Here is a 12,296-nt window from a genome sequence, read left to right on the forward strand (position 1 = left end):
ACAGCCTGCTGAACACCGTGACATCCCCACTCCCCCTCCGCTCCACTGCTGCTTCATCCAATTTACCATGAAAGGAATCCAGACGGTCCCATAATGTGACCCGCAGCTGCCTCCATTGAACACGACGGCTCCACACGTCACCGACTGGCCATCTACAGTGGCGCGCTGGCCGCCTGCTGCCCCTCGATAAGGCCCATCGCCCAGGGTCTTCTGGCAGGATTTGGTAGTGAACACTGCCCCCTGGTGTTCCTGACCGAGCAGCACACTTCCACTGCCAAGTGACTGGTAAACACTGACTGTGGCTGAAACACGTTAGTGTTTCCTTGGTCATTTCAGGGGCTTTTTGTTGTCCTGGCTCTCCATCCGTCCGTTATTGTGTAACCCACCACCGCTTGGTGGTGTAGCGGGAATCCTTCTGTCCTCACAGAGAGAAACTTCATGGTTTGAGTGTTTGGGTGGTTTTTCCATGTTTTTCTAAAAACAGTATTTGAGGTGGATCTAAATGTCCAGTGGATGTGAGTCCGTCCTTCTGTAGGAGTTATTTATGTTTATCATTGGCAGGTAATTTAATCTATTTAGATCTTTTTTGTTGCAACTGAACTGCTATTAAAGTGACTAAAATTCAGTTTTTGTGTCTGCGTTGGTTCACTCCTGCTCTGGCTGTGTTGTCGTGACAACAACCGGGTCAGTATGTGTGTTTGTCCTGTGATGGACGACTCACCTGTCCAGGTAAACCTCCCTCCACACACACACACACACACACACACACACACACACACACACACACACACACACACACACACACACACACACACACACACACACACACACACACGCACACACACAAGCAGCTGATCTGCCCCTGCATTATTCCAGGTATTTATGGAAATATATATATATATTTAATATACCAAAGTGAAATTGGGGAGAAGCAATATTTCTGTCACTAATAAGAGATGAGACATGATTCTGCAAGAACGATAGAAAAAATAGAAAAAAGAAGAAGAAGCTATTTTCCCATCCTGGGAGTTAAACGCAGCCCCTCGGGGTTTTCCAGCCTTCAAAGATCAGCGAAGAAGCTGAACTGCCAGAGGCAACATCAGCATGCCTGGAGCTGCTGTGGCATATTTCACCTGGGCACGTTTAAAAAATAAGAAAAAATCAGCTCGGATTTCCTCCAGTTTCAAATCCAAACATAAGACGCTTCTTTTCTCCCTGAATAGACACATAACAGCCGCATTCAAATGTATATTTCTACTTTTATTTACTGGGCTGAAAGAGTGTGTGTGAGGGATGTGTATCTGTGTCTTTCCTTTTTTTTCCAGGAGTGTGTGACAAATTGGGGCCCAGGGCTTCCAGATAGCAGCACCAGGACCGTCGCCCTGCATTATTCATGAGGGGAGGAAATGCCGAGCCGTGATTCGGTGTCGAGAAGCGAAACAAAGCTAAAGTGTGAAAGTGGCAAACTGCAGGAAGGCCGGGCCGTCGCCTCGTCTGAACCTGCACCGAGAAACAAGAAGCTCATGACACCGGTAAGGTGAGAGGGGAAATGATAAACCATTCAAATTTAAAAAAATGATAAGTGAATGAATAAAATTCTACTATTTTACTTGCAGGAAAACAAAAAATGGACTTGAGACTAAGTGAATGTTTCCTGGGGAAGTGGGAACAATTCATGTGGGAGGTTTTCTACATGTTTGTACATCTGAGGAGTTTCTTCCTCCGGCTTGTGTTTTGAACAGTCGAGTTCTTGTTTGTGCCTCATTGTTCCAACCTGGTGAGAGTTTTTTCTTTTTTTACCCACAGTGGAAACTCGTGCTGCTTTCTGAGGGTCAAGAGGTCTGAGTTCCATTCTGACTGTGTTTTGGGGTTTTTACAGAAGTTTTTCAATAAACTCATCATGGCTTTATCAGTGTCTTTGTAGAAAATAACAGTTTTATTGAGTAACTATTATTTCTATTTAGCAGATTTAGCGTCCGAACGCTGAGGTGGTTTAAGGTCTGACTTTTGGAATCTAGTTTATTCTCTGTGTTATTAAAACCTCTTGTTTGTGAGTAATTAAACCAGAAACAGCACTTATTAGGATTAATGAATTTTGAAGAAATATCAACTCTTCAACTTTGAGAAATTTAAATGATTTAAACGTGCCTGTCTAATATAAAGATATATGCCTCACTACCCCGGGGGGGATTTGATCAAAAATAGAAATATCCTCATTAATAGCAGATCAGCCACCAGGAGTGATTGTGAAGTTAAATTTAGAATGTCTTGTTTTGCCCAGAATGATTTGATGATATCTGTTAAAGGTCGCACAAACAATGCTTTATCTCCAGTTATGCCAGAAAGCTCCGCCTTTGTCGGTTTGAAAAAACAGTAAAAGAATATGACTGATCAACAACTGAGCTTGTGATCATTTGGACAATCATGCATTTTAAAATATATAAAAAACAACAACAAACAGGCACTTTATGCGAGACTGCTGAGTAAGCACTTTATTATTTGCACTTTATGGTAGGTTTTTAGCAAGAATTCTTTCATCATCGTTTTACCTCATTGTTTTTACATGTTTTTATACGTTTGTCACCTTGAATGGTTTTAAGTGGGACAACGGGTGGAAATTAGCCTCGTGCTAAATCCGTCATATTTACTGTAACCTGATGAAGAGATGGTTTGTTCATTAATATTCACTGTCCCGTCCAAATAAACTAATAGATGAAATGAAATGATTAAAACATGGACTTAATATTTGTGTTGTATTTTTTTACACCGTGGCATTTGAACTCATGCTTTATGCTTTATGTGATGAAGAGAATGAAATAATATCTGGTATGCAGCCAGTAAGGGTCACGTTTTAAATAATGTTTTTACTTTAGTGTAGTTAGTTTAGTATGTCGATTGATAGAAAAATATACACATTTTCTGCTCCAAATGTTTCAGGATCACTTCTTGTGATCAAAGTTGAATGTTTAGACATTATTACTGCAGTGATGTTTAATGAAGCTGCAGCCTAATTGCAGGACTTTTTTTGCTGCACTTTGCAGGAACTACTTCTTCATACGCTTGTGGCTGGGAATTCTGATTTACACATGCGGCGTCACAAACTGGAAATTCCAAGTGCTGCTGGTTTTGAAAGTATTCACACATGAGGTGTTTATATTTCAACAGGAAGCAGCAAACAGGTCAAGTCTCACTTACGGCTGAGAAGCATTTGTCCCGGGGCTGAAAGAGGAAGAACAGAGGGTTGAATCCGGCTTTCTTAAAGAAACAACTGCTGTATTCTTGATTTGTCCAAAGCAGCTTTAGTTGTTGGAGAAACCTGAAGCAAATGTACTGTAGAAAATTCATGTTATGATGTAAATGGACCAAACCTCTGGGATCCAAGCGATCCATGTTAGTCCATGAGGTTTGTGGTTTGATCGATCAGTCATGCCGGTCATGATCACTTTTAATAGAATCAATATTTTTGCATGTAAAAACCGCAGACCTTCCTTTAATCCATCTTCTGACTGGAGGTTCACCTGGACAGGTGAGCAGTTTTATCATACTGAAACGTTCAAGCTTAATTATTGGAGAAATGGCGCCCCCTCGTGGTCTAACAGTACAAGTATTAAAACCGGTTCAGAACAGACTGATCATTAACTAAATGTTTAATATTGAAATATGTAATAAGATTAGAGCTTAATCTTTAGGTTTTACTGAAATATTTCTAATGTAATGTCATGATGTAAAACAGAAAAAATAAATAATTCAGAGACTTAACTTAGAACTTGTCAACATGAAACAAAATGCTTCTAAAAATCCAGAATTTAAGCAAAATGTAAAACTGAGTGATTAAAGGTCTAATCTAATCAGGTTCAGACTTGATGAGACAGTTTAAGTTTTATTTGATGTTTTGTTTATTATCCTGATGAAGCTTTAATATCTGATAAACAATTTTATTCCACTCGTATCAATAATTAAGCAGAGGAGGGACGTGTACACCAAACTGATTACTCTTGTTTATATCCAAACACTGGGTTTTATATCCAGCTGTTAATATTCTCACAGAAACAAACATCTGAAAAGGGAGAAGAAACACTGACATGAGTTCATTTCACTCCAGATGAAGTTGAGTCGTGGAACCGCAGAATTTTATCAAAACAGAAATCGACTCTCGTAAGAACAGATCAATTAGATTTGTGAAATAAAAATGAGTGTTGGTACTTCTGCTATTCTCTCAGCTCAGAAGAATAAAAGCGAGGGAGGCTTTAATATCTTTTTTTTTTATTAACTCCGACACACCGCGGTCAGATAGAAAAAAGTATGAGCGTTACACTTTTCAAGTTGCTTCCATGACTTGTGCAAACACTAAACGGTATCCGAGAGGAAAGAAACGCAAGAAAAAAAGAAAAAGACATTGAAATGAATAAGTGCATTTAAACCTAGGTGTTGATTCTTTATGCAGTATTTATTGATTCCCAGCTTCATATAAACTGGATGTTGAGGCATAAACATAGTACATTTGAACAAAAATATAACCAATATTTACAATTATTGTATTAAAAATACAAAAAACAACCGAGACGTACTCCACCAATTGTCTTTGTAAAAGACATACAGGTCAAAGTAGTACAAAGAATGGAGGAAAAAACAAAAAGGTCATCACCAGCTAAATGTACATTTCTCACTGACATCACACACCAAACGGAGTAGCAGTTCTACCTACTACACTTATCTTTACGCTTGTACATCGTTGTGCAACTTTCACCGCTTCCACACGAGGACTCGGCCCGCTAATATGCACATTATCTTCAGAGTTGAACGAGAGTGAATGATGCATGTCACCACTGTATTACAAACAAACTATTAACAATCTATCTGCAGCCATTACAAAAAAAAACGTACAAGAACAAAGAGGAAAAAAAAAAAAGTTTTATTAGTGGAGTCACAGAACACAGTGGGAAACACTGCGCTCATTCATCTTTTCTGTAGTTTCCTAGACTGATCAATGTGATCAGTGCCACTCAGTGATAGAAGAAACAAACAAAAAAAAAAAAGTTCTTTTCACAATTGGATTTTTAATCTTTCTGATTGGCAGCCTCTTTAAATAAAAAAAATGGGACTTCATGAGTGGACTTCTCCACCGGAGTCTTGGGGAAATAAACCTTCAGTCACGTCTTGATGAGGAGATTTACAGACAAACGTCCAGGCAGCTGATGTGTGCAACAGGCCAGAGGATGAAATAAACAAAGCAGAGAGGAAAAAAAACCTCCAGGACAGGAACACACACCGACCTGCCTTCGTCTTGAAACGGCTTAAAAAAAAAAAAAGTCCAGGGAAGTATCTTGAATAAGGCATTTCACTCTGCTATTGCTTGTTCAAGACTGCTCTTGGAACAAGGTGATTCTGATCCTGGGGGGGGGGGGGGGGGGGGGGGGGGACTTTAAGAAAAATGTAAGCAATCGCGGCATCGTAAGGCGCTTGGACATTCACAAGGAGCCGAATCTGGATTTTAATGCTGAATGGGGAAAAGACTCTGTACAAGATCCATGGAGGCCTCGCCGCCGCCACCGCCGCTTCTGGTGCCGCCGCCGCCTCCGTAGGGATCGATACGATGGACTCCAGCTGGTGACGGATCACCTCTGTGCTTCTCCATCGTGAGCTGCGAGGGGTCGATATGCTTCACTCATACCCTGCTGTCCAAGCCGACCGTCTCAGATTGTGCTGAAAGTGCTTGTTTTTAACTATTCAAACTGTGTGTGTGTGTGTGTGTGTGTGTGTGTGTGTGTGTGTGTGTGTGTGTGTGTGTGTGTGTGTGTGTGTGTGTGTGTGTGTGTGTGTGTGTGTGTTGCTTCTCCTCTCTTTGATTTACACACTCGAACATGAGATAATACTGGATTCAGAGTTCAAACGCTCCACGACAGACGGGTTTGTTTTTCAGTCCAGGCGGAGAAACGACCGGCTCGACTTGTTCCTCCTTGTTTTGCCCGGGGCCCCAGAGTGCAATCAGTCCAAAAAGAAATTAAAAAATCTAGTGGGAAGGTGAGATTAAAAGTCAAGTCAGCCGTTGTTTCTCTACGTCTTTAACACTTTGTCCGTTTTGTTCTTTAAAAAGTAGAAAAGTGCAGATCGACACTCGATGCTGTTGTGTTTGATGGGTGGGTGGAGGTGGTGGGGGTGGAGGGGGTGTGGTTCTGTATTAATGCAGCCGGGTGGCGCCACCCCTCCTCTCCCCTCCCCTCCCCCACCAAAGGTTCCTTTCCTGTCGTCCTCCTCATTTCATTTTTCTCCAAAAGTGCCAGACGTCTTCTCACCAGCTTCTCTCCATCTCTTCTTCACAGTATTTATGTTTTTGCATGCAGGGTCCTTCAACCCCCCATGATGCTTTAAGGCAGGGGAGGGAGACGAGCAGAGGAGGAGGAGGAGGAGGAGGAAGAGGAGGAGGAAGAGGAGGAGGAGGCAGGCACGTACGTTAACTGATGATGAGTCTATTGGTCTGTCTCTTTAATCCCGCACACCCTGAACCGACGAGGGGGCGGGGCTTCAAGTTACTGCAAAACGAGACGTGGACCGTCTCTCAGACCGCCGACACCTGCTCGTCCTCTGTGGAGAGAAAAACAAGCGCAGGTCAGACACGCGTCATTTGAACAGGAGGAAACACACTTGGCGTACAGGAACATGCATTAGTGGGATGAGCAGCAGAGCTGATCCAAGTCTGCTCTTTCATTGGCAAACGGCTGATTCCGCCTTAAATAAGACACATTGGTCAATGAATTAAAAGAGACTGTCAGAGTCGTCGTGTGATAGAGAAGAGAAAATACTTAAATAAATCCCAGAGGGAACTTCTTAAAGTTGATGTTGTGATAAGGATAAAGTTTCCTGGTAAATAACAACAAACAGCCGCGGCAGCCTCGGTTCTCGCACTCCGTGATGGGATGGATCCGTTGTTCCACCTCTGCTCTGCTCTGCAGCCCACAGAGGGGCACAACAGTGGCAGCGTTTCTAACCCTTCATTTTCTAACTTTATTCTAGAAGACGTGTCTATGTTTGTCCTACAGCTTCCCCACATTCAAGAGTTAATCGGAACCCGACGCTCCTGCCAGGGCGGCTGTCATTTATTTTAATTCTAGAAAATGATGAAACAGGAAAGTTTTGGTTTAAACTGAGGGACGGAAACAGATGCCAGTAAAATACGAGCAAAGAATTTACAGATTGTCAAGAAATTCAAGACTGTGTATGATCTCAGTGCTAACATGTAGCCACCAGCTAACGCTAAGGGTATTTAAACTGTTCAATTAAAAATAATCAAGGAAAAACAAAAATAGATTAAACATTTGTAATTAAAATTTTTTTTTTTACAAACTCAACTCTACTTTTGAAATCTAGTCCGATCAATAATAAATGTGTTGTGATGTTTCAACTCATCCTAAAGACTTTGAAGATTCTGTCACAGAGAGAAGGAAACGTGTCTTCACGCTTAAACTGCAGTACTTTTTAAAATGTACATCTGCCAAAATTAAAACTCACTGTATGACATTTGTTTGGTAGAAAGAAGCAGACTTGATGGGGAGAGACTGCAGGCGAGTCAGAGGTCAGAGGTCAGAGGTCGGAGGTCGGAGGTGCGTGCCGGTGCAGGAGGATGGAGGTGTGTGTTTCAGACATTCTGATCGATTGCAGGGGTGAGAGGATTCTAACCACAGCGTCATGTGATGGATGCTGCTTGACACTGTGTGTGTGTGTGTGTGTGTGTGTGTGTGTGTGTGTGTGTGTGTGTGTGTGTGTGTGTGTGTGTGTGTGTGTGTGTGTGTGTGTGTGTGTGTCTGTGTGTGTGTGTGTTTCCATTCACATGCAGGTTCACCAGAGTGGAAGGAGGGTTGGGGGTGTGGGGGGAGGGGCAACCTAATAAATGAGTTATGTTTACCTGCCTGTTAACCCCGGACACACACCCCTCACGGTGTGGGAGTCTCAGGTGTGTGCTGAGCCACTGGCTTCCTCAGAGCGACTAGTTTGGAAGACAAGGACTCACCCTCCTCTTCCTCCTCAGCCTCCGGGTCCTCGGCCGGTGAGCGGGTGCGGTGGAGGCCGCCCGCGCGCTGCTGCGCCCCCTGCTGGGCCTGGTGGGAGTCGGGCGACTGGGTGACCATACGCGAGCGCTGCAGGGCGGTGGTGTAGTCGGGCGGCCGGCGGCCCGTGTGCGTGGGCGGCAGCGGTGGCGGTGGGGACGGGCGGCGGCGGGTGCTGGCCGTCAGCCAGGTCGGAGATAGTCAGGGCGGTGTAGCCCGGCGGGGTCGGAGGGGGCTCGCGGTAACGGCCGTCTTTCCGAGCTGCAGACACGAAGAGGGAGAATCAGTCAACTCACATGAAGCAGAAATGAAGTTTGACGACATGAAACTAAAGTCCTCAGCTTGAACTGGATATTAACGAGTCGAGACACGGAGGAGCAGCATTCAGGTGGGTTGAGGGTTGAACGTCACATCGAGGTAAAAAGACTTTCCTCCTTTCAAATCATCACGTCTGTTCAGATGGTTATTCTCCCCAGAAACCATCAAAGCTTCTACTGTTTAGGCACCAGATGTCATTTCTTTTGCAGATATTATAGTATTCAAATTGTTTCTTGAATACGAGACTCTTCACTTCAGCTTAGTGAGGTTATAATCAGTGTATCGTCATTTAATCATTTTAAAACACAACTTTGATTTGTCCTCTGTAGTGAAACTTTGACCTGCTTTTGTTGCTTTGCTTGACCTAATTTAACATTTCAGGTTGAGGTTAATCAAAACATGAAGTTTGGATATTATTACTATTGAATTTCTCAATTATAGATAAATGATTTTCAGTTTTGTGATTTTGTTTCCCAACATGTTTGTTTCCTTCATCGAGTTGATTTTCATTTCTCTAAAACTTCACCACATTTATTTTTTTTGTCTGTTAGATGATTCCATTCAGATTTAAAGTACCTAAAAGATCATGAATCTCAAAATCATTTATATTTTTTTAATCTAGTTCTCTGGAGGATATGATGGAAAGAAAACAAAACATTGCAGGCTGTTATTTTCATGTTGGGTTGATTATTTAGTTGTTTTTTTTATTTGACCTTTTGTTCAAATTCAAAATTTTGATTTTTTATCTACAAAGCCTCTTGTTGAGACACGTGTTCTAATTTTCAAGAGACCTAAAATTAAAACATAATGTTATACTTAAGTATAATTCTTGACTGAGAGGCTGCTGGGACTGATTTCCCTGCTGTGGTTCGACGCAGTAAGAAGTGATGATAAATTAAGTTTGAAAAGCTGGAGGACCAACAGACACTCACAAAGGACTCCTTTACCCCCGGCAGTGATGGGCGACGGCGTGGGCCGGCCCAGCTGCTTGGCGTCCTCGGACCCGGTGGACGTGATGCTGCTGGTCTCGGGGTCGGCGCTCACGTCCTTCCCTCCCCTCCTCTTGATGGTGCCGGTGTCTCCCTCCGAGTCCTCGCCCCAGTACGCCGCCGAGGAGGAGGAGGAGCTGGCGGAGGCCCAGCTGCCCCGGGCCTGTGCCGCCCACAGCGCCGCGGGGCCGCCGAGTAACGCCTCCGGCCCCCCCGGGGGGAGGCTCCCCACGCCGCCGCCGCCCCCGAAGGCCAGGGTCTCCCAGCTGCGGCCCTGCTGCATGGTCTGGATGTTATCGTGGGAGCCCGAGGAGCAGGACGTCCAGGAGCCGCGGCCGCTGTCGGCGGCGTCCAGGGAGACGCGGTCGCCCTGATCCTGAGTGAGCTCCTCCGAGCTGGGCGACGACAGAACGGTGGGACAGCCGGCGTAGATCCCCCGACAGTCCTGCATGGACGAGTACGACCTGGAGGGTCGGGGACAGAGGGGACAGGTCAGCACACCGACTTCTACACACGAATCAAAATACACATTCCTCTTGGTAGATAAGACGATATTTTCAAAACACATATCTATTTGATCATTTAAATTAATCTTGAAGTTAATTTAGCATCTTTTCTGGTTGGATTCCATTCATACTGAATCGTTCTGACAGTTTATTTAGTTTCCTCTCATGCAAGTCATTTCTGTTAGTTTATCTCAACTTTTTAGTTTCTTTTAGGTTTTATTGAAGCAGGAAGAACATTTAGAACAATAACAATTATTATTTTCACAGTCAAAAACACTGAATATAACACTTCTTCTATAGAAATCAGCTGAAAAGGCAAAATGCTGTGAATGGATCAGGACAGGGAATTCTATACAAGAATGAAAACACCCATTTCTCTTTGTAGATAAAAGAGGACCTTTAAAAAATATATATATATTTGCTCTCCTAATCAAATTTGTGATCATTTAAATTAATCTTAAGGTTAATTTAGCATCTTTTCAGGCAGGACGGGTGCATTCGATTCATACTGAATACTTCTGGCAGTTCATTTTGTTTCTCTTTACATCAGTTCCCTCTCATTCAGGTCATTTCTGTTCGTCCAGCTCAACTTGTTAGTTTTCTTTTAGGTTTTATTGAAGCAGCAGGAACATTTAGAATAAGAATGAGATTGTCACAGTCGAAAACACTTCTTCCATAGAAATCAGCCTAAAAGGCAAAATGATGTGACAATATTTATGTGTTTATGATTATTTGAACCTTATTAGAAAAAGCCGGCCTTCATACCCCAGACTGTACTGGTCGGGGTCCGTGGTGGCTCGCCGTTCTAGCCGCGGTCCGCCCAAGTGAGAGTCCCCGGCTCCAGAGAGACGGAGCCGCCGCTCCTCCTGAGCCATGTCGAAGGAGGAGTTACTGACCAGGCTGGAGCGAGACGAGATCTCACTGTGGCCCGAGTCCGAGTAGCCGTCTCCCATCCGGTTGTAGCCTGAAGAAGAGAGTGAGAGGAACTTTAAAACGTGGAGATCAGCAAAGCAAAAGGTTAAACCTTCATGCTCACCAAACCTTCGGTTGATCTAGAGTCTCTACATGAACTGAAAAATAACTTTCCTTTCAGTGTGTGTCGGAATCTTCAATTGACACGTCTGATCTGTCAGTTCAAAACAGAAATCACTGCAGATAATTCTAGAGTCCCGTTTCCAAGTCAGCCCGCTGTTTTACATAAGAGGCGGATCAGTTTCTCATTGAACCTGCAGGTTAAATAAACAGCGTGGAAAAGTTTCGATGGGGAGAACGAAGCGAGGATGAAGTCTGAGGAGGCTCCGGTGCTGCAGGCGTCTGTCATTAAAACATCCACTGCAGCTCAGCAATCAAGTTTAATGGCAGCACAGTCGTATTTCTCAGCCACCGTCAACATAAATCAACATTCTAACGTTCAGGAAATGAAATGTTGGGAGCAAGTCTTCACCACAGATACGAAGAGGCAGAAGAAGAACAGGAATAGAGTGACAGCTCAAGAAAAACAAGCTAAAAATCTTACATGCCACTATCCTGTCTTTGGCATTAAAATTCACATTACTGCAGAAATTCACAGGACTATCACGTCTGCAAATCAGCAATGTATTTGCTTTAGCGGCTTGGATTCATTGTAAATCCACGTGCACTGTACTGCAGCGTGTTTTCAGATCTGTGAACCACCGTCATGTTTTACACCGTGTGCAGAGGTTGCAGACTTAACGTTCACATGCTTTAGTGTCATCCATCCTGTTAACAGTGCAAACATGTCCCACTTTACACACCGAGGCAGGCTGGGAACTTCGTGGCCTTAAAATCAGTTCAAACTGAAGTTAATTATTGCCTTTTGGGTGACAGACGATTTCAGTAACGAGTGTTTTGGATTTGACATTTCACTGCAATGTAAAGTCAAAAACACACTTTGGGGATGTATTCATCATGAGATTGTACAAATTAAAATGTATGATGTGAAATAAACAGAAAACACAATAAACAAGAGGCAACAATGCAGGGTGTAGTACATGCTGCAGGCCAGCAGGTGGTGGCAGTTGTGTCCCATCATGACAGACTAGAGAGCAGAGTCGGAAGGAGGAAGGAGGATTATTGGCTTACCTTTCTTGGGCGAGCTCTGGGGGGAGGTGGGAGGGGAAGAGAGCTGGGAGGAGGTGTTGGACACGGTGTCCTCTGGCGGCCTGCGCTGCCTGTCGCTCGACTCCTCGGACAGAGACAGGATCTTCTTCAGAGACTGCGGCGAGCTGGTGCCTGCGGACGTTCACAAGAAGACGAGTCGAATTAGTAGGAGGGAGTGTTGCTGTTCCTCCGGGAGGCGCCACTCCTCCAGGAGGCGCCACTCCTCCAGGAGGCGCCACTCCTCCAGGAGGCGCCACTCCTCCAGGAGGCGCCACTCCTCCAGGAGGCGCCACTCCTCCAGGAGGCGCAATGCCATACCT

General features: G+C 44.1%; 1 protein-coding gene across 1 annotated transcript in view; it reads right to left on the bottom strand.

Moving 5' to 3' along the window:
• Positions 1-4,428: 4,428 nt before the first annotated feature.
• Positions 4,429-12,296, bottom strand: part of rapgef2b (Rap guanine nucleotide exchange factor 2b) — a 116,072-nt gene continuing 108,204 nt past the window's right edge. The window contains 6 exon segments of the mRNA XM_080465468.1: positions 4,429-6,582; positions 8,006-8,177; positions 8,179-8,303; positions 9,308-9,813; positions 10,621-10,819; positions 11,959-12,108. Coding sequence (XP_080321594.1) covers positions 6,557-6,582; positions 8,006-8,177; positions 8,179-8,303; positions 9,308-9,813; positions 10,621-10,819; positions 11,959-12,108 — 1,178 coding nt within the window. The 3' untranslated portion in view covers positions 4,429-6,556.

The sequence above is a fragment of the Lipophrys pholis genome, assembly GCF_963383615.2.
Source record: "Lipophrys pholis genome assembly, chromosome: 6".
NCBI lineage: Eukaryota > Metazoa > Chordata > Actinopteri > Blenniiformes > Blenniidae > Lipophrys > Lipophrys pholis.